The 23,554-nt window shown below is 42.4% G+C and overlaps 1 protein-coding gene across 5 annotated transcripts in view; it reads right to left on the reverse strand.

The window, feature by feature from the left end:
* The window catches only part of RAB3GAP1 (RAB3 GTPase activating protein catalytic subunit 1), a 152,018-nt gene that overhangs the window by 85,618 nt on the left and 42,846 nt on the right, over nt 1–23,554 (reverse strand). For all 5 annotated transcript variants that reach the window (XM_073647279.1, XM_073647280.1, XM_073647278.1 and 2 more), the window contains exons 6-8: nt 9,351–9,467; nt 2,882–3,047; nt 1,531–1,630 (exon numbers count right to left, since the gene is read on the reverse strand). In XM_073647279.1, coding sequence (XP_073503380.1) covers nt 1,531–1,630; nt 2,882–3,047; nt 9,351–9,467 — 383 coding nt within the window. The remainder of the gene's footprint in view (nt 1–1,530; nt 1,631–2,881; nt 3,048–9,350; nt 9,468–23,554) is intronic.

Below are 23,554 nucleotides of genomic sequence, written 5' to 3' on the forward strand. Positions count from 1 at the left end.
CATCCCCCTCCTCCCTCTGCATTCTTACACCACAAAGACACCGAGGGAGAGATACTGCCGCAGCTGCATCCCCGTCCACCGCCAGCTTTCTTACACCACAAAGACACCGAGGGAGAGATACTGCCGCAGCTGCATCCCCTTCCTCCCCCAGCTTTCTTACAACACACACACACTGAGGAAGAGATACTGAGCAGCTGCATCCCCGTCCACCGCCAGCTTTCTTACGACACACACACACACACACTGAGGAAGAGATACTGAGCAGCTGCATCCCCGTCCACGGCCAGCTTTCTTACAACACACACACACTGAGGAAGAGATACTGAGCAGCTGCATCCCCGTCCACGGCCAGCTTTCTTACAACACACACACACTGAGGAAGAGATACTGAGCAGCTGCATCCCCGTCCACTGCCAGCTTTCTTACAACACACACACACTGAGGAAGAGATACTGAGCAGCTGCATCCCCGTCTACCGCCAGCTTTCTTACAACACACACACACTGAGGAAGAGATACTGAGCAGCTGCATCCCCGTCTACCGCCAGCTTTCTTACAACACACACACACTGAGGAAGAGATACTGAGCAGCTGCATCCCCGTCCACCGCCAGCTTTCTTACAACACACACACACTGAGGAAGAGATACTGAGCAGCTGCATCCCCGTCTACCGCCAGCTTTCTTACAACACACACACACTGAGGAAGAGATACTGAGCAGCTGCATCCCCGTCCACCGCCAGCTTTCTTACAACACACACACACTGAGGAAGAGATACTGAGCAGCTGCATCCCCGTCCACCGCCAGCTTTCTTACACCAGAGAAACACAGAGCAAGAGATACTGTTGCAGTTGCATCCCATTCCTGCTCAGTTTTCTTACAAGAGATACTGAAGAAGAGATACTGCTGCAGTTGCATATCCCTCCTCCCCCAGCTTTCTTACAACAGACACTGAGGAAGAAGAGATACTGCTGCAGCTGCATACCTCATCCAAAACATGTAGTATTAACTTTTTTTCTTGACTATAGAGGTGTGTGCAGACAGGGAAAGCGCTGCAGGCTGCTGGTAAATGAGGAAAATGACACTTACCTCTAAAAGTAATATAACAAAGATTCAGTTTATAAACACACAACTAATTATCGCAAAAAAAACCCACTAACAATTAAGATAGGCAGCCGGAAACCTGACAACCCACTTAACAAAATTCACACAACCTGACAGCCATCGAGTTTATTAATGTTGCTAATCAGTTTCTTTGTTGTTTTTTTTTTCCATCTTTGCATATGGAAAATGTCTACTCAGATCAGACAAAGAAAAAAGAGAAGAAGAAAAGAACATTGAGTAGTAAGAGAAAATGAGGGAGTAAAGGTCCAGTCTATTCTTACTTCACTAACGAGCTCAAACAAGTAGATTTCTAAAAACTTTGGAATTTAAGTATCTTATAGCAGATAGGTCGGTGGCAGTGGGACCTCTGCTCTTCTCACAGGCGGAGAAGCCAAGGGCATATACATCTTAGATGGAGGTTCTTACCTGGGGGCTGCTGGGGCCAGAAATACTGCTGCCAGTCCTGCAGCACGTATGTGAAGCGGATGGCGATGTTTACGGGCGGCAATGCCGTGAGTGGACATCCCTACAAATAGAAGAGACAGACGTGGAATTCCCTTTGAAGAAGTTAATATACTGATCACATATAAGTCAATCATAACTTAAAAAAAGGACCTGTTCCCAGGTCAAAAGTGGCTGGGTTTTACTCTTATTTTATTCCCATTGTTCCCCTGAGTATTCCGTTCTTTGTTTTTTGTAAATCCTCCATACGGTTCCAGATATATGGGCCTTTTTATTTAGCGCTAAATTTTCCTGGTTTCTACCAAGAGGGCGTGTCTCACTGAGTAATTATGTAAATTAGCCTAAAGACACGCCCCAGAGGAGTCTGTGTGCAACGCCCCAGAGGACTCTGTCAGCAGAGACCAGTAAAATGAGCACCAAATCAAACTGCCCATATCTCGGGAACCATATGGCGGATTTACAAAAAAAACAAAGAATGGATCACTAAGAGGAACAGTGGGAATAAAATAAGAGCAAAATCTGGCCACTTTTTAACTGATCATGGGTCCCCTTTGAAGGAAGAACATGTGATAACAATTTAATAAAATGGCGATGAGTTAACATATCAATCCTGTGTTATTTTCTGTAGTCGTGGTTGTTACTCGGAGGGTCACCTATTGTCTCAAAAGGCTCAGCAGTATCCCCTTTTGTAAGATAGCAGTGATGGTGCCAGAAGTCATCCCCCAACACATAACTAGCAATGTGTAGTCTACTCAGAAAACATCTATAAAGTAGTTGTCTACTCCATAATTATTAGAAAAATCCCTTGACAAAATGCAGATCCCAAAGTGTCTCCCTACTGGGACCCCCAGCAATCAGCTGCAATCTGTGGGGGAAGCTTAACAAAAAGTGTTCAATCTCCATGCAGCGCCACCACAGGGAAAATTAAGAATTACACATGACCCATTCAAATTAATGGGCTATTCTGTGAAATACAGGACAGGTTGAGTCCTCCGGAGCGAGGGACGCTCTTTATAACTGTTCTGCAGAGGACCCTGGACAAATGCCTCTTTCAGAGTAGGGGGGTGTCTTTCCCTTATGTATTAATCCAAGTGGTCATGCACAGGTGTGTGTAAACTGCAATGAAGCCTGTGACCGGGTGACCAAATGGCCGATAATAGCTGCACCTTCTGGTCCTTATTTGCTGTGTGAAGAGCAGCTCTGGAGCACAAACTGCTGCTCTAGTAAGTGAAATAATGTGCAAAGGTTCAGAGTACAAGGTGACGCTTTATTCCTTTTATTTCATATGAGAGGGATCACCCCCTTACATACATACAATTTTGGATTTGAAGATGTCCAGAAGTCCTGATAGATGGGTGTACTGATTCGGCACTTTCCGCAGATGCACCATCTCAAAGTCGGTGCGTACGCTCGGTCCTTGGCACTCACCCACGTAAAGTTTCCTCCATTTCTGATGAATTTGCACAAAGAGTGGGACCTGGCTGTAAAAAAAACAACATCGCTCTAATTATTCTGCATTCTCCACCAGGAAGTTTTGCAGGATATAATAAATACGGGTAACTCCCCCCCGGGGCCGTGCTGCTATTTTCAGTAGGTGGGTCGCTTGCAGCTACCTCTCATCACAGTATTGCAATGACAGCCCACTACTGTCACTTCTATCAGCCATGTCCCCCAGGTCCCCTCGGCAGTTTTCTTGATTTCTCAATACGAGGTGGAAGCACCAGGTACTACGATCTCACATGTGTTGGGAATGAAGCAGAATATAGCAGCAGAAGAGCCCAGCGGGCAAGGAAAAAATAACTAGAAGCTTATTCTGCAAATATTATAGTAGGGCAATGTGGTACCTGGGAGAAAGGGCAGCTCCTTAGCTTGCAAGAAAGAGGTAATATTCAGGTGTCTAGAAATCTCACTGCCAAACAACCGCAGCATAAGGAAAGAGCGGTTAGCAAAGGAAAGAGCAATTCACATGAAAAAGCAAAATGCCGCAAGAAAATACTAATTTTTGAGTAGTTACATTTGCAGCAGAATCTCTTCCTTCTGTGTGAAACTCATGCTGTGAGAGGGAGAAAAGAGAAGCTGCAGCAGAATATCTTCCTCAGTTCTATGAGACTTATGCTGTGAGAGGGAGAGGAGGAAAGCTGCAGCAGGATCTCTCCCTCTGTTTCTTTGAGACTCTTGCTGTGAGAAGAAGTGGGAGGGAAGCTGCACCATAATCTTTTCCTCTGTTTCTATGAGACTCATGAAGTGGGAAGGTGAGGAGAGGAAGCATCAGTAAAATCTCTTCCTCTGTTTCTATGAGACTCATGCTGTGAGAGGGAAAGCAGGGAGAGGCTACAGCAGAATCTCTTCCTTCTGTGTAAGATTCGTGTTGTGAGACAGAAAGGGGGAGAACCTGCAGCAGGATCTTTCCTTCAGTTTCCATGAGACTCATGCCTCGATAGGAAGAGGGAGGGAAGCTGCAGCAGAATGTCTTCCTCAGTTTCTATGAGACTTATACTGTGAGAGGGAAAGAAGGAAAAACTGAAGCAGAATCTCTTCCTCAGTTTCCATGAGACTCATGCTGTGACAAGAGGGAGGGAAGCTGCAGCAGAATCTCTTCCTCAGTTTCTATGAGACTCATGCTGTGACAAGAGGGAGGGAAGCTGCAGCAGAATCTCTTCCTCAGTTTCTATGAGACTCATGCTGTGACAAGAGGGAGGGAAGCTGCAGCAGAATCTCTTCCTCAGTTTTTATGAGACTTATACTGTGAGAGAGAGAGAAGGAAAAGCTGAAGGTTCCTCAGTTTCTATGAGACTCAAGCTGTGAGAAGAGGAGGGAGGGAAGCTGTAGCAGAATCTCTTCCTTCTGTGTGAGGGTCGTGTTGTGAGACACAAGGGAAGAGGGGAAACTGCAGCAGGATCTCTCCCTCAGTTTCTGTGAGACTCCTAAATCGAGAGGAAGAAGGAGGGAAGCTGCAGAAGAATGTCTTCCTTAGGTTCTATGAGACTTATGCTGTGAGAAGGAGAGGAAAGGAAAGCTGCAGCAGAATCTCTTCCTTAGTTTCTATGAGACTCATGCTGTGAGAAGAGGGAGGGAAGCTGCAGCAAAATCTCTTCCTCAGTTTCTATGAGACTCATGCTGTGACAAGAGGGCGGGAAGCTGCAGCAGAATCTCTTCCTTAGTTTCTATGAGACTCATGCTGTGACAAGAGGGAGGGAAGCTGCAGCAGAATCTCTTTATCAGTTTCTATGAGACTCATGCTGTGACAAGAGGGAGGGAAGCTGCAGCAGAATCTTTTCCTCAGTTTCTGTGAGACTCATGTTGCCAGTGGAGGGAAGCTGCAGGAAAATCTCTCCCTCAATTTCTGTGAGACTCGTGCTGCAAGAGAAGTAGGGAAGTTGCAGCACCAGGGCTGTGGAGTCAGTAAGCCAAACCTCCGACTCCTCGATTTCCATGACACCGACTCCCTCATACACGGCTCATGTTTAAGTGATAAATTTACTGTAGCACAGATTCATCTCAGCTAAAAGTCTAGACCCTTAGATCAGGAATAGGACAGACATTTATAGGACATTTCATAACTTTCCCAAATTCTTATAAAAAAATATTCCCCACAAAGTGCACTGAACTACTGTACCCAATTTATTATATATTTTAAGAGTTGGAGTCGGTCCATTTTATACCGACTCTTGACTACACCAAAATGGACACCGAATCCACAGCCCTGGAAGCAGGATCTCTGCCTCAATTTCTGTGAGACTCATCCTGTGAGTAAAAGAGGGAGAGAAGCTGCAGCAGAATGTCTTCCTCAAGTTCTATGAGACTTATGCTGTGAGAAGGAAAGGAGGGAAGATGCAGCCGAATCTCTTCCTAAAGTTCTATGAGACTTATGCTGTGAGAAGGAAAGGAGGGAAGATGCAGCCGAAACTCTTCCTAAAGTTCTATGAGGCTTATGCTGTGAGAAGGAAATGAGGGAAGATGCAGCAGAATCTCTTCCTCAGTTTCTATGAGACTTATGCTGTGAGTAAAGGAGGGAGGGAAGCTGAAGCAGAATCTGTCTCTCAGTTTCTATGTGGGTCTCATGCTCAGTTAAAAAACGAGATGGTGGGGAAAAGGTGCTCCCCTTTAAGATCTTCTTTTACCCTTACCCTAATATGGCATAGTTAAAGGGGTTGTCAAACCCCTGTATATAGCACTGGGTCCCCTTCAGTCTGAACATCAGCAACAGTTTCGGTAATAGGAATCCCACCAATTACGAAGTGACAGCAAACCGAAAATTAAATCATCACATCCTATTGAATGAAAATCCCTTTAATTATTAATTATGAGACGTTTTAGCAGATTCGTCGTCACTTTTTAGGGGGTAAAATGTAAATCTCCAGAGTTTTGAACATTGTAATGTAAAGTTTAAGTGGAAATGTTGCCTCATTTGAAGCTGAGCAGGAGCGATCGGCACGCTGTAATTTCATTGTCAGGCAGATTCCCATGCTCTGCTGGCTCCTAAAACCCCCGGTCTTTAAAGAATAGAGCATGACAGCGGCGGCGAGACTTCACCGCAGCCCGAACACTTTACATCACTTTCCACAGGAGATAATCATTCCGCTTTGTGAAAGGATAATATTTTAGAGATTAAAGAGCAATTTACCCTAAAAATATACAAATTATCTGGAAATAAAAGTCTTCAAAATAACCCGAATCTCTCCTTATCCCGATCATTTGTGTTTAAGCTATGAAAGTCTCTTCAGTGCAAGGAGAAACCTCCGGCTGACAACCATTAGTTCCCGCAGGGGTTTGTCACAAAGTTTGTAGGTTTTCTCACCTCCCACAGTTACTTTTGTCCTATTTCTCTACCTACGTTTCTGGGAGTCTAATCATGAACCAGCAGGCTCAGGATGAACAGTTGTAATGTTTTCTTCCATACTGAGTGCATGTCAGCAACGGGAGCCTTGAAGGGAATGTGTCATAAGAGAATGACCTACTGTTTAAATGTAGTTTCCTTTTTTTTTTTTTTACCTTTACTTAAAAAAAATAAAATTAATAATCTTGCAGTTTTCACAGTGGCCACTGGGGCAATTTTAGACTCTTACTTTCAGGTAGAGTTTTAAGCAGTTTCCTTATCATTAGAGGCAGGACTACAATGACAGGTAGCACCTCCATACACCGGATCCACCAATCACAATAGATGATGTCACAGCTCACCAGCTCTCCCTCCCTTCGCAACGACTTTTGCACATGCTCAGATGTTTCGGTGCAAAATATAGGGTCGGGAGCTGACATTGCTGCTAATATACATGTGCATTTCCTGAAATTGCAGGAAGTTAGAAGTCTAAAATATTTTTTTGGCCGGTGTGAAAAATTGCAAGATTTCTTATTTTTAATTAAGATTGTGATCCAGTAAAAGAAAAAAAAACTGTTAAAAAATCCTATTTAAACATTAAAACCCCAAATTAAACAATAAGAACCCTTTCTGATAAACATTTCCTCAAATCTAGCTGTCAGAGAATTAAGCGGCAGCGATAGGAGCTGCTGTATACTGCCGCCAACAACTGCCTCCTGAGCACCCCATTCTTTACACCCTCACCCCACATTTTGCAAATATGTACAGCACATTTTGGGAAGGGGTTAAAGCTTTGAATTGGAAACTATTAAAAAGAAAACAGGTTAACCACTTATGTTCCTTCTGCAGGCTGTATGCCGCAGCCAACACCAGCCATGAATGGAGTGTGCTCATCTCCTGAGACCCTGTTTTTTATACCCTCACCCCACATCTTGGAACATTTACTGTAAATTTTGGGAAGGGGTTAAAGCTTTAAATTGGAAACTATTAAAAAGAAAACAGGTTAACCACTTATGTTCCTTCTGCTGTATGCTGCAGCCAACACCAGCCATGAATGGAGTGTGCTCATCTCCTGAGCCCCTGTTTTTCACACCCTCACCCCACATATTGCGAACATGTACAAAAAAATTTGGGAAGGGGTTAAAGCTCTGAATTAGAAACTATTAAAAAAGAAAATAAAACATGTTAACCACTTATGTTCCCTTCAGAATTAAAATTCACAAATCGTTCGGAGGGTTAATAAATGTGGTGTGAGGCTGCGGTAAATTTGGGAGCTGCAGAAACTAAGGGAAGTAAAGTGATGCATTGTGTGACAATTGCCAGTGACATCGCTATACTGGAACTTTTCACACCATAATATATGTGCATATTTAACTGGGACACGGAGCAGCCCCCGGGCGACAGCCATCCGCACAGCTCCCGGGGGTTTTCAAAGAATAATGTATCCGGGTTATTTATAGTCCCCGGGACCTGCGGTACGGTATTTAGTTCATCCACAAATCACTATCAGGCTCCGCTGCGCTTATGTCGTACCAGCAAGCGGACGCCCATCCGGGCAGGTGGAACCTGCGGGAAGCTAAATGCTATACATAAAGATCAGGCACTCGCCCCCCGACAACGAGGAACGGGGAGCCCTATAGCGGTGATGTACGCTTGGACTGTAGTCCTGGGAAGCAATACTGGGGGTTGTAGTTATCACAAACTACAGCCTTTCTTCGGTTGTATTTTAAAGGGGATCTCTACTTTTATCATTATATCATATTAGCAGGTTTTTGCATATGGAGAGGTGATGGATGTACAGGCGCTTGTCCCCCCAATTAAAATTGAATCTCGACAAAAAAGGTGTAATGTGTCAGTCATAAGAAATCTGTATGCAAATAAGGCTAGGAGTGTACTGTGGGTGTGGAAGCAGCAGTCTGACATGCCCCCAGTGCTCTTCCTGACATGGGTTTTACCTTAGATTTCCCATAACAGTTTATTACTATTTTTTTTTTCTACTGGATCCGTTACAAAAGGACATGTGAACAATGCGTTAAGTGATAATATTCTGGCTGCCTGCAGCCACCACTAGAGGGAGCTCACTGCATACTGTTTTCATATGGAGCTCAATGCTCCCTCTACTGGTGGCTGCAGGTAGAGTGAATTTTAGAATTTAACTCATAGTCTATGAAGGGGATTTGGAGCTATGTATCACTTTTGGTCATCATGGAGAGACTATAGGTCGAGTTTGTGCTGGTGGTATTTTTTATATACATACATAGTACCCGTTTAGTTAGTCATAACAACATAAAAAAAAAACATTTTTAATATTGCAATAATTTTTGTATTACTGATGTTCCCTGATCTGTGTCTGCGACATCCCAGCAATCACATGAACAAGAAAAGTGGCGCAGCCACTTGACTTAGGGGCATGTATACAGTGATCAGGAAAGATGGAAGACCCGTAACTTTCAAGGTGGAGGAGCGAAAGCCGGTTAAAAAGTGGCTGGGAAGAAATTCCAAGAAGGCGGCGTGTCTCCACAAAGTCTGGGACCCTTAACTTTCATAGCGGAGAAATGGAGCCAGTGAAGGCGACATGTTTTCCTGGTAGGTCCCATAAGGGAACAGCAGGAGCGGTCTGAAATCATCTCTGCCTTCTCCATAGGAAGCTCCCCTCTTCTGCACATACAGACGCATTAAAAAACATCTCTGTGGAGCTATATGAGGAGCCCCCACACGTTTTAGCAGTTTGGGGTGCTTCTTAAAAAGTCGCAATGTGGGAGTCTGGAGCTCCGCTTTAGCTTTCCCCCTTGTTTTTTTTCAGTTGAGGATCATGTTTTGCACGTAACTCCTAAGCTTGCATCCTTATAGTATGAGAATGGATCTTATGCAGACCTATATAACTCAAAGCCGCCGACCAGTCACGTACGACTAAGAAAAGTCAATGTGTGAATGGCGGCTTATTAATGTGGCTTGTATTAGTACTTACCAGCCGGTATTTCCGAGAGCGATAGACAAGGAGCTGAGGAGCAGATTGCACTTGGATTCACTGATAACGGCATCATTAGCAGCTGGAGAAATGACTACAAACTCGCGCAGCCCGTACCTGGAAAAGATGCATAATACTAATTAACGGCAGGATCCGTGTCATTCTTATGCCTCAGAGGCTGCTCCGCGGCATCGGGCTCATTAATCATACTGGCCCAGTTTTTTTTTTGTTTTTTTTCTCTCCAGTAAAATGTCGAGTGATTAGATCATTACGGCATTGGATTTCATGAATAGTGATTTTTTTTTCCTCTCCCCGTTTCCCTGCTCTGGCTTGTGATCTCATGCGGAAATTATAGGCTTTTGACAATCACATACATGTTATACGCTTCACCTGTAACCACTTACAACCGCGGTAATAATGGCGGAAGCATTATGTAAAAAAAAAGATCAATGAGTTGTCATAAAGTGTCCCAGCGGTTGCGGATAATCCTGGCCATTAAAATGGACAGAAGAAATAAAAATTATATATTAAACACTGCCCCCTGCAGGCCAGTGGAGTGTACAGCACCTGGCTCCGCAGATTAGGGCTCCACGGTAATATTGGGTCGTCCATAATTTGCATCAAAATTGTGGTATCGTCGCAACCTCAAAATGTTCCTTTGAAGAGACAAAGATGCAGGCGACAGAGTCACAATAGCTATTTTGGCGACTTGTGGATGACTGAATTTCAATGTAGAGACCGCGCCCAACACCAATATATTTCACAGCGAGGTCAATGCAAGGAAAGGGGACGACGGGGTAGGCAAAAATATAACAAAAACTTGCAATATGAAAAAGATATATTTTTTGCTAACTCAAAAACTTTTTTGTTGACCCCATTATTTGTGTTGAAGATTCTAATGAGCGTGTGCAAAACTCATTGTGAAAGGAGGAGGAGGTGAGCTGTGATATCATCTATTGTGAATGGTGGATTCTGTGTCATCTACTGTATATAGAGGTGTTATCAGTCATTGTATAGGAGGAGGAGGTGAGCTGTGACATCACCTATTGTGAATGGTGGATTCTGTGTCATCTACTGTATATAGAGGTGTTATCAGTCATTGTATAGGAGGAGGAGGTGAGCTGTGACATCACCTATTGTGAATGGTGTATCCTGTGTTATCTACTGCAAATAGAGGTGTTATCCGTTATTGTACAGGAGGGGGAGGAGGTGAGCTGTGACATCACCTATTGTGAATGGTGGATCCTGGGTTAGCTGTGTATACAGGTGTTACCGGGCATTGCATAATTATATGCTTAATTGTTAAACACTGGGCAAAACTGTCACTGAAAAAGACCTGGGTGTATTGGTGGACGACAAGCTCACGTTTAGTGGCCAGTGTCAGGCAGCTGCTGCAAAGGCAAATAAAATAATGGGATGCATTAAAAGAGGCATAGATGCTCATGAGGAGAAGATAATTTTACCTCTATACAAGTCATTAGTGCGACCACACTTAGAATACTGTGTACAGTTCTGGTCTCCGGTGTATAAGAAAGACATAGCTGAACTACAGCGGGTGCAGAGAAGAGCGACTAAGGTTATTAGAGGACTGGGGGTCTGCAATACCAAGACAGGTTATTACACTTGGGGTTATTTACTGTGGAAAAACGAAGGCTTAGGGGTGATCTTATTACTATGTACAAGTATATGAGAGGATAGTACAAAGACCTTTCTACTGATCTTTTTACTCTGAGGCCTGAGACGAGGACAAGGGGGCATCTTCTACGTCTGGAGGAAAGAAGGTTTAATCATAATCACAGACGCGGATTCTTTACTGTAAGAGCAGTGAGACTATGGAACTCTCTGCCGCATGATGTTGTAATGAGTGATTCACTACTAACATTTAAGAAGGGCATGGATGCCTTTCTTGAAAAGTATAATATTACAGGTTATATATACTAGATTCCTTGATAGGGCGTTGATCCAGGGAACTAGTCTGATTGTCGTATGGAGTCGGGAAGGAATTTTTTTCCCCAATGTGAACCTTAGTGTTTGCCACATGGGATTTTTTTGCCTTCCTCTGGATCAACATGTTAGGCTATGGGGTGGACTAGATGGACTTAGTCTTCCTTCAACCTTAAAAACTATGTTACTATGTATTATAATCTTGTCTCTGATGATAAGGAAACTGTTGAAAACCCTTCCTGAAAGGACAGGAAGTCTGAGTCTAAAGTAACCCCGGTGGTCAGAGTAAAAATGGAAAGATTACGGATTTTGTATTTTAATAAAAATATTTGGTATGAAAAAAAAAGTCCCAATTTTTTTAAAAAATGCAAGTAAACACAAAAACCTAATTTAAATAGGTAATTTTTCTGATGACACATTCCCTTTAAGGCTCCTCCAATCCAGCAAGAGTGGACGGGTGCCAGTGGTCAGATTATAGTCCTTTTGAAGAGTGAATGTCCCTAGAGATGTTTTATGACCTCATGGAAGAAAATTACCGTATGTAAAATAAACAAATAACTCATGTATAAGTAATATATATATATATATATATATATATATATATATATATATATATATATACACACACATACATACACACACACACATGCTACATTTACCCAAGACTATACATATACTACTATTCTAACACTATATTTTTGTGTGAATTTGTAAATACATTTCTATGAGAACTATAATGACTTTTTTTTCTTCTCTATTTTACTTTTTGTGCACTTTTAAAAAATATATATATATATATATATATATATATATATATATATATATATATATATATATATATATATATATACATACAGTCATATGAAAAAGTTTGGGCACCCCTATTAATCTTAAGCTTAATGTTTTATAAAAATTGGTGTTTTTGCAACAGCTATTTCAGTTTGATATATGTAATAACTGTTGGACACAGTAATGTTTCTGCCTTGAAATGAGGTTTATTGTGCTAACAGAAAATGTGCAATCTGCATTCAAACAAAATTTGACCGGTGCATAAGTATGGGCACCCTTATCATTTTCTTGTTTTAAATACTCCTACCTACTTTTTACTGACTTACTAAAGCACTTTTTTTGGTTTTGTAACCTCATTGAGCTTTGAACTTCATAGCCAGGTGTATGCAATCATGAGAAAAGCTACTTAAAGTGGCCACTTGCAAGTTGTTCTCCTGTTTGAATCTCCTCTGAAGAGTGGCATCATGGGCTCCTCAAAACAACTGTCAAATGATCTGAAAACAAAGATTATTCAACATAGTTGTTCAGGGGAAGGATACAAAAAGCTGTCTCAGAGATTTAACCTGTCAGTTTCCACTGTGAGGAACATAGTAAGGAAATGGAAGAACATAGGGACAGTTCTTGTTAAGGCCAGAAGTGTCAGGACAAGAAAAACATCAGAAAGGCAGAGAAGAAGAATGGTGAGATCAGTCAAGGACAATCCTCAGACCACCTCCAGAGAGCTGCAGCATCAACTTGCTGCAGATGGTGTCACTGTGCATCGGTCAACTATACAACGCACTTTGCACAAGGAGAAGCTGTATGGGAGAGTGATTCGAAAGAAGCCGTTTCTGCAAGTACGCACAAATAGAGTCGGCTGAGGTATGCAAAAGCACATTTGAAGAAGCCTATTTCTTTTTGGAAGAAGGTCCTGTGGACTGATGAAACCAAGATTGAGTTGTTTGGTCATACAAAAAGGCGTTATGCATGGTGGCAAAAAAAACACAGCATTCCAAGAAAAACACTTGCTACCCACAGTAAAATTTGGTGGAGGTTGCATCATGCTTTGGGGCTGTGTGGTCAATGCCGGCACTGGGAATCTTGTTAAAGTTGAGGGACGCATGGATTCCACTCAGTATCAGCAGATTCTTGGCAATAGTGTTCAAGAATCAGTGATAAAGTTGAAGTTACACAGTGGATGGATCTTTCAGCAAGACAATGATCCAAAACACCGCTCCAAATCTACTCAGGCATTCATGCAGAGGAACAATTACAATGTTCTGGAATGGCCATCCCAGTCCCCAGACCTGAATATCATTGAACATCTGTGGGATCATTTGAAGAGGGCTGTCCATGCTCGGCGACCATCAAACTTAACTGAACTGGAATTGTTTTGTAAAGAGGAATGGTCAAAAATACCTTCATCCAGGATCCAGGAACTCATTAAAAGCTACAGGAAGCGACTAGAGGCTGTTATTTTTGCAAAAGGAGGATCTACTAAATATTAATGTCACTTTTCTGGTGAGGTGCCCATACTTATGCACCTGTCAAATTTTGTTTGAATGCAGATTGCACATTTTCTGTTAGTACAATAAACCTCATTTCAAGGCAGAAACATTACTGTATCCAACAGTTATTACATATATCAAACTGAAATAGCTGTTGCAAAAACACCAATTTTTATAAAACATTAAGCTTAAGATTAATAGGGGTGCCCAAACTTTTTCATATGACTGTATGTATGTATATATATATATATATATATATATATATATATATATATATACATATATATATATATACATATATATATATATATATATATATATATAAAAATATTTAAAAAACCTGACAGGAAAGAAAAGAGGAAAAATTGTCTTGGTGGCCCAAGATCTAAAAAGTTAAGGCCATATAAATTCCATAGCTTCCGTTCATCAAACAGTCTGAGACAGAATTCTGGAGCAAAAATTATTGAAATCTTTCCAAATTTTTATGCAACTCAAAAGTTGAGCAAAACTTCAGCGGCATTTTTACGCCAGTCCTGGCCAATTCCGCCAACTTTATGGGAAAAGTGGGCAGATCTTGTTGTGACAAAATCATTATAATTTAGTCCATCAGAGTACGCCAGCCCCTGTCTCGACTGGATTTATTGCGGTGGTGAACGGCGACAGGAGAATGCACCAAATTCTAAAGAGGACAAATGCTTCTTAATGGATTTGGTGCATCTTGCTCTGACGCAATCTTGGTCAAGGTGGGCGTGCAACACACAGGTCTGGATGAATTTGGGCTCATGTGTGAAAAAAAGAGTCTTAGAACCAACACGTTCAGGACATTAAGGGGTTAAATTCACTGTCCCACTAGGCCGGGAACGGCTCCATTTGTGCCCTCTGCCACCTCATATTGCCCGGAGTGGTGTATGCTGCATATATTAGTGCCGAATCCCTTGTGCCTTGCACCACAATCTGCACGGTGTAGGGCAAGAGGTGGCGGCACATGGCACGAGGGGCTCAGCCGGCCCCTGCCAGAATGCCCGGTACATTAATTGTGGCATTGATGGGGAGCAAAAAGCAGGTCTGTCTCAGAATGCAAAGAAGAAAAAAAAGATGAGGATGCTTTTCCTATTCCGGCCGCAGAGTAACGAGGAGACGAGCCAACGACTGTCAACTGCAGCATTGATGAGACGTAATTTACCAAATGACCCGGTGCAGAACTGCGCTTCCATCCAGACTCATTATTCCGCACCGCTGCAGGCGCTGGTAACCGATCGCCTCAGGTACTTCTGTACTTAGGGGTGAGATGTCAAGATGTTCCTTTTAGGGATAGACACCAGGCATATGGAACACTTTCACTGACTCATCTCTGTAGGATTCGGTGAGGACGCCAGGTTTGTGGAGTAAAATCCGAATGTGGCAGCGCAGTTTAACTACTCACCGCTGGAACCAGTAACTAGGGCGCTAGAAAGTGACAAGCTTTGGGGTCCACCCACTGCATCCCCCAATGCTCCGCAGATAGATGGGGGCTCACTGCTGTGTTTTCTTCAGCCGTCTTCCCGGCCCAAAATGCATATGCTCCTTATCAGGTCGTTGAGGGTTTCAGATGCCCGACCCCTACAGACCATAAATAAATGGCCCCTCTTAGAGATGTGTCATCACTTAATTTAAGAGATGGACAATACCATCGGGGGGGGGGGGGGGGGGGGAGTGCACTGAATACACTTTAATTACTAACATATATACACACCTCGGGGGGCAGTTTTTTTTTTTCTGGGGATCTTCGTGCTGTGACGTGCTCCAAGAAGCAGGGGACAGATGAAGACGCGGCACCGGCCAAAATCCAAGATGGCGCACTCACTGCTGGCGGGCGGAGGAAGAGGGAAGTGACAAGAGTTGTGGCGGCTGAAGCAGTTTGCCCACAGGCCTTCATCCTGCAGTACCCCATTGCCACACACGGGATGAGGGGAACACCTGGTGAAGGGTCCCGATTTATTGCATTGGAGGAGGAGGAGATAGACACCTGAGCGGGGGGGGTAACTCCTCATGGGAGAAAAAGAGGAGGATGAGGGTTAGGGGCTGCAATACATGATGATCTACCCTGCCAAGCTCAGGGTGGTCGCTCCAGCCACTACCACATTGAGTCCTCAAAAGACGCACTCAGGTGGTTGGACAGCCCCGAGCAACAAATCGGCTGGAGGATGGAGGGGCCGGAAGGGCATGAGACAGCCGTAACGATCGCTGACTCTGAAAGACCCTTCTGCTCACTACCTGTTATTCTCTCCGTTGCAGGACGAAGCCTCACTTAATGTTACGATGTGACACCAGTACTATTGTTGCTGGTATTTATGGTCCGAACCTCTCCGCTACTTACTTTAACTTCCTCCGCCAGGATCCCGTCAATCAGATACACAGGCCCTGGATGGGGTTTTCCTTAGATTCACTTCATTATAATTACTCAAGGAGGGCGTGGGGGGGGGGGTTAGTCTAACTGTATTTAAAGGTATCCCATTTACACATTTTTGGGGTTTCTTATTTACCATGTTCAACATATGGTAAAACTGACCAGGCAATATGATCGCACAGGTCAATGCGAGTACGCAGATACCAAACATGTATCATTTTGTTTTGTTTTTTATTTAGCTGGCGAAAACAAATTCAGAAATGTGTCCCAAAAAAAATCTTGCTTTTGTCGACATTTTCCAAGACCCGTAACATTTTCATTGTTATGATGCTTTGATCGCCTTTTATTGCAATGTTGCGGCGACCAAAAAACCATAATTCTGACGTTTTCATTTTTTTTCTCTTTACCGATCAGATTGAACATGTCTGAACGCGTCGATGCAAAATATGTGTATTTTTTTTTTATTGTTTTTTTTTTTAACTTTAGTTAATAGGAGACTTGAAGCTGCAATCAGGGCTGTGGAGTCGGTAAGCCGAACTACCAACTCCGACTCCTTAATTTCCCTGACTTCCGACTCCACGACTCCACAATCTCCATTAACGATTGATCCAGCCTTATATACACTACCGTTCAAAAGTTTGGGGTCATTTAGAAATTTCATTATTTTTGAAAGAAAATCACATTTTTTTTCAATGAAGCTAACATTAAATGAATCAGAAATACACTCTATACATTGTTAATGTGGTAAATGACTATTCTAGCTGCAAACGTCTTGTTTTTATTGCAATATCTACATAGGTGTATAGAGGCCCATTTCCAACAACCACCACTCCAGTGTTTTAATGGTACATTGTGTTTGCTAACTGTGTAAGAAGGCTAATGGATGGTTAGAAAACCCTAGAAAACCCTTGCACAAGTATGTTAGCCCAACTGAAAACGGTTTGGCTGATTTGAGAAGCTATAAAATTGACCTTCCTTTGAGCTAGTTGAGAATCTGGAGCATTACATTTGTTTGTTTTATGAAACTCTCAAAATGGCCAGAAAAAGAGAACTTTCATGTGAAACTCGACAGTCTATTCTTGTTCTTAGAAATTAAGGCTATTCCATGCGAGAAGTTGACAAGAAACTGAAGATTTCCTACACTGGTGTGTACTACACCCTTCAGAGGAGAGCACAAACAGGCTCTAACCAGAGTAGAAAGAGAAGTGGGAGGCCGCGCTGCACAACTGAGCAACAAGACAAGGACATTAGAGTCTCTAGTTTGAGAAATCGACGCCTCACAGCTCCTCAACTGGCAGCTTCATTAAATAGTACACGCAAAACGCCAGTGTCAACGTCTACAATGAAGAGGCGACTCCGGGATGCTGGCCTTCAGGGCAAAGTGGCAAAGAAAAAGCCATATCTGAGACTGGCTAATAAAAGGAAAAGATTAATTTGGGCAAAAGAACACAGACATTGGACAGAGGAAGATGGGAAAAAAGTTTTATAGACAGACGAATCAAAGTTTGAGGTGTTTGGATCACACAGAAGAACATTTGTGAGACGCAGAACAACTGAAAAGATGCTGGAAGAGTGCCTGATGCCATCTGTCAAGCATGGTGGAGGTAATGTGATGGTCTGGGGTTGCTTTGGTGCTGGTAAAGTGGGAGATTTGTACAAGGTAAATGGGATTTTGAATAAGGAAGGCTATCACTCCATTTTGCAACGCCATGCCATTCCCTGTGGACAGCGCTTGATTGGAGCCAATTTCATCCTACAACAGGACAATGACCCAAAGCACACCTCCAAATTATGCATGAACTATTTAGGGAAGAAGCAGGCAGCTGATATTCTATCTGTAGTGGAGTGGCCAGCGCAGTCACCAGATCTCAACCCCATTGAGCTGCTGTGGGAGCAGCTTGACCGTATGGTGCAAAAAGTGCCCATCAAGCCAATCCAACTTGTGGAGGGGCTTCAGGAAGCATGGGGGGAAATTTCTCAAGATTACCTCAGCAAATTAACAGCTAGAATGCCAAAGGTCTGCAATGCTGGAATTGCTGCAAAGGAGCATTCTGTGACGAAAGCAAAGTGTGAAGGAGAAAATTATTCTTTCTAATAAAAATCATTATTTCTAACCTTCTCAATGTCTGGACAATATTTTATTTTCTAATCATTTTGCAACTCATTTGATAAATAAAAGTATGAGTTTTCATGGAAAACACAAAATTGTCTGGGTGAACCCAAACTTTTGAACGGTAGTGTAATTCTCAAATGACTCCATTAATTTCTAAAGTTGAATATCTCCCTAGATCTCTATCGGACCCCTCTCCCATCTGGTTACAGGTGCATTCTGGCTTAAAAATTATTAATTGCACCACTACTAGGGAAAAACTTAGGGAATTCTTTTATATCAATTGTGGTTCATCCCCTAATAATGTGGTTTGGACGCTATAAAGCTCTTTTTAACCCCTTTACAACCCAAGGTGGTTTGCACGTTAATGACCAGGCCAATTTTTACAATTCTGACCACGGTCACTTTATGGGGTAATTACTCTGGAACGCTTCAACGGATCCCGCTGATTGAGAATGTTTTTTCGTGACACATTGTACTTCATGATAGTGGTAAAATTTATTCAATATGACTTGCGTTTATTTGAAAAAAAAAAAAAGGGAAATTTGGCGAAAATGTTGAAAATTTCGCAATTTTCAAACTTTGAATTTTCATGCCCTTAAATCGGAGAGATATGTCACACAAAATAGTTAATAAATAACATTTCCCACATGTCTACTTTACATCAGCACAATTTTGGAACCCAAATTTTTTTTGTTAGGAAGTTATAAGGGTTAAAAGTTGACCAGCGATTTCTCATTTTTACAACAAAATTTACAAATCAATTTTTTTAGGGACCACATCACATTTGAAGTGACTTTGAGGGGTCGTTATGACAGAAAATACCCAAAAGTGACACCATTCTAAAAACTGCACCCCTCAAGGTGCTATAAACCACATTCAAGAAGTTTATTAACCCTTCAGGTGCTTCACGGAAATTTTTGGAATGTGGAAGAAAAAAATTAACTTTTTTTTTTTTCATAAAATTTTTTATTTTAGACCCCAATTTTTTTATTTTCGCAAGGGTATCATTAAAAAATGGACCCCAAAATTTGTTGTGCGCAATTCCTCCTGAGCACGCCGATACCCCATATGTGGGGGAAAACCACTGTTTGGGCGAATGGCAGGGTTCGGAAGGGAAGGAGCGCCATTTGACTTTTTGAATGTAAAATTTGCTTAAATAATTAGCGGACGCCATGTTGCGTTTGGAGAGCCCCTGATGTGCCTAAACAGTGGAAACCCCCACAAGTGACACCATTTTGGAAACTAGACTTCTCAGGAAGCTTATCTAGATGAATGGTGAGCACCCTGAACTCCCAGGTGCTTCACAAAAGTTTCTAACATGGCGCCGTAAAAATAAAAAAATCTAACTTTTTCCACGAAAATTAATGTTTTAGCCCCAATTTTTTTATTTTCATAAAGGAGAAAATGGACCCCAAAAAGTTTTGTGCAATTTCTCCTGAGTACGACGATACCCCATATGTGAGGAAAATACACTGTTTGCACGGCAGGGTTCAGAAGGGAAGGAGCACCGTGTGACTTTTTGAACACAAAATTGTCAAGAATCGAGAGAGGACTCCAAGTCGCGTTTGGAGAGCCCCTGATGTGCCTAAATAGTGGAAACCCCCCACAAGTGACACCATTTTGGAAACTAGACCCCTCGAGGATTTTATCAAGGGGTATAGTGAACATTTTGAACTCTGAGGTACGACACAGAATTTGATAACATTAGGTCATCATATTGAATAAGTCATTAGTCTTGAGTGCAAGTGCTCACTACTTGAGTTTGCATCGGGTCCTCGGGTATGCACCATGTATCGCGGGTGCTCGAGTGACATGCTCGAGTCTCTGCCCTGCATGTTTCACGGTTATTAGACACCCAAAAAAAAAAAACATGCAGGGATCGCTCGTGCATGGCAGGCAATCCCTGCAAGGTTTTTTTGGCTGTTTAACAGGTGCAAAACATATGGGGAGGAGACTCAAGCATGTCAAGCACCCGCGATACTCGGTGCATACTCGAGCACCTGATGCAAACTAAAGTAGCGAGCACTTGCGCTCAACACTATTCGCCATATTGTCATCATTTTTTTTCTTTACTTTTGTAAAAATCCCAATCCCAACACAACCCTAACCCCAATCCTAATACAACCCCAACCCTAACCCTAGCCCAATCACAACCCTAGCCCAACCCTAACCCTAGCCCAACCCTAACCCTAGCCCAACCCTAACCCTAGCCCAACCCTAACCCTAGCCCAACCCTAACCCTAGCCCAACCCTAACCCTAGCCCAACCCTAACCCTAGCCCAACCCTAACCCTAACCCTAGCCCAACCCTAACCCTAGCCCAACCCTAACCCTAGCCCAACCCTAACCCTAGCACAACCCTAACCCTAGCACAACCCTAACCCTAACACAACCCTAACCCTAACACAACCCTAACCCTAGCCCAAGCCTAACCCTAGCACAACCCTAACCCTAGTGTTTATTATTTACTCCGTTCCTCATGCGGTATAAGTGATTAGATGACTTTATTCTTCATGTCGGTGCGATTACAGCGATACCGGATTCATATTGGTTTTTTATGACTGACAGCTGTCACACACTAAAAGACGCTTTTTTTTTGCAAAGACTAGTTTTTGCATTGCCATATTTTGAGAGCTATAATTTTTCCACATATCAGCCGACAGAGTCATGTGCTGGCTTGTTTTTTGCGGGACAAGTTGACGCTTCTATTGGTACCATTTTCGGCCACGTGACATTTTTTGATCGCTTTCTATTCCGATTTGTGGGAGGCAGAATAAACAAAAACCAACAATTCCGGGTTGTTTTTTTTAATGTTGTTCCACTTGTGGTAAAATTGATAAGGCAGCTTTATTCTTCGGGTCAGTACGTTTACAGCGGTACCACATTTATATAGTGGTTTTATATTTTGCCGCTTTTACACAATAAAAACTATTTTATAGAAAAAAGAATTGTTTTTGCATCACTTTATTCTGAGAGCTATAACTTTTTTATTTTTCGGTCGTTTGAGCTGTATGGCAGCTTGTTTTCTGCGGGACAAGATGATGTTTTCAGCGGTACCATTTTTTATTTCCATTAGTCTTTTTGATCGCGTTTTATTCCTGGCACATAGCACCGGCACATAGCACCGGGTGTTAGCTGTGACAATCAGCTGACACCCGGCGGCGATCGGCCCGCGCCGTTTGTGTGCGGGCGCGATCGCAGCGCGCGTAATAGTACATAGCTGGTCCAATAGGCCCAGCGCGCAGTTGCGTACTATTGCTGACGAGGTCGGAAAGGGGTTAAGGCTGGTAGCGATCAGAGAGGTCAACCCCTTAGTGGCCAATAGACGTCTCTTTACTGACTTGCGATATAAGAGACTAGCGTTCACTGACCGGTGACAATCCTGTAGCTGTCACCAGTACACTACAGCTGACAACTTGATGTATCAGCCACAATCAGTGTTGGCACCGACTATGGACATTTAACCCCTTAGATTATGCATTCAAAAGTGACTACAGAATCTAAATAGTTAACAGAGTGTGGGGGCTCCCTCTTTAACCTCATCGGCACCCTGATATCTTGATCGCGTGGTCCTGATGTTTGCCATGGCAGTTCATGGCCAAATAACGGCCTTAGAGTCTGCCGGCTATAGCGGCCTGTTCAGAAGTTATCAAAATTTAGGTGGTAAAAATAAACTTTTTCACTCTTGGCACGCCACTTTCCATTACTTCCTGAAAAGGACCTGAAGGGTTAATGAACTACCTGAAAGCAATTTTAAATACGATGAGGGGTGCGGTTTTTAAAATGGTATGACTTTTGTGTGGTTTCCAACATATAGGACCCCCAAAGTCACTTCAAAACCGAACAGGTCCCTATAAAAATAAATTTTGTAAGTTTCCTTAAAAAAATGAAAAATGACTGCTACATCTTTAAACCTTCTAAAATGCTAACAAAATAAAACAACACTTTACAAATGGAACTGATGTAAAGCAGACATGAGGGGAATGTTATTTATTAATGTTTTTGTGTGGTATGACAATCGGAATTAAAGAGATAGTCACTGAAAGCTTGAAACTTGCAATTTTTAAAACATTTTTGTCAAATTGCAGATATTTTCATAAATAAACACAAAACAAATCAACCTAAATGTACCATTATTATAAAGTATCATGTATCACAAAAAAAAAACAATTTCAAAATCAATGGGATATGTCGAAGTATTCCAGAGTTATTACTACATAAAGTGACACTGGTCAGATTTTAAAAAATTGGTCCTGTCACTAAGGGGGTTAAACTGGTAAAAGATAATTCCTGGAAAAAGAGGAGTTGAATTGGAAAGTAAGGTTCAAGAATCCGAAACATTGTTTACCCAGAATAATAACCCAGCGGATAGAAAGCTTTCCAAGTTACATTCGTCTGGGGCGAAGTTCTCAGGAGACGAACTAGCAGATTACCTAACTAGGATTAAACATTCAACTTTGGGCGAAGGTGATAATTTTTTTTTTAGAATTGCTGATTTCCCTGGAGGAGATTCAACGAGCGGTTGGAGAAATGCCAAATGGTAAAGACCCTTGTCTGACGGCCCCCCAGTAGAGATTTATAACATATTTAAGGAGGAGCTTTTACCGCACTATTTGGAAATGGTTAATGACGCAATGTCCGAGGGGACGAATGCCAAGATCACTATATGAGGCTATAATAGACACCTTGCCCAAGGAAGGAAAAGATAAGGAATTACCAGAATAGTACAGGTCCATTTCGCTACTAATGTCTGATGCCAAGATGTGGGCAGTGCTAAGGGGAATGGGATCTGAGCCTAAAATTATCAAATGTGTAATGCTACTGTACAAGACCCCGACAGCTAGAATAGGAGCTAAAGGGGATACGTCAGAGTGTTTTGATCTTTACAATAGAGCCATTAGTATGTATCATTAGAAAACATCCCGGTATTAGGGGCTTTAAATATGGTGGCAAAGAGGAATGGATCGCCCTGTACGCGGATGATTTGTAGTTATTTATTGATAACTTGAATATCTCTCTCCCATTGGATGCCATTTCTAAATTTGGGGCCTATTCTGGACTAAATATTAATTGGTTGAAGTCGGCAATCCCGATGCAAAAGTTCAAATACTTGGACATGTATGTTACCAGAGAGGTTACTGAGTACATCCATCTAAACCTGAATCCTCTGGTAGTTAAGTCAAGAAATAAAGTTGGAGGTGGAGGGAAATTACCCCTCTCCGAGTCTCCGCCCTTGGCAGAACAAACCTCATTAAAATGTGCCTCATGCCGTCTGTTCTCTTCACAATTCTCCCTTTTGGATGCCAAAGCGCTGGTTTAAAAAAAAAATGCAGAATATCATCCGAAATCTGGTCTGTAAAAATAGCGTCCGTAAAATAAAGCTGGAAAAGTTACAGTTGCCCAAGGATCAGGGCGGCAAATACTTTCGCAAGTCACTGTACACATCTTTCCTATCCTATATTTTAGGGGATCCTATGGTTCTGATC

Source organism: Phyllobates terribilis, unplaced genomic scaffold (assembly GCF_046119375.1).
Source record: "Phyllobates terribilis strain yellow unplaced genomic scaffold, ASM4611937v1 Scaffold_9__5_contigs__length_417890890, whole genome shotgun sequence".
NCBI lineage: Eukaryota > Metazoa > Chordata > Amphibia > Anura > Dendrobatidae > Phyllobates > Phyllobates terribilis.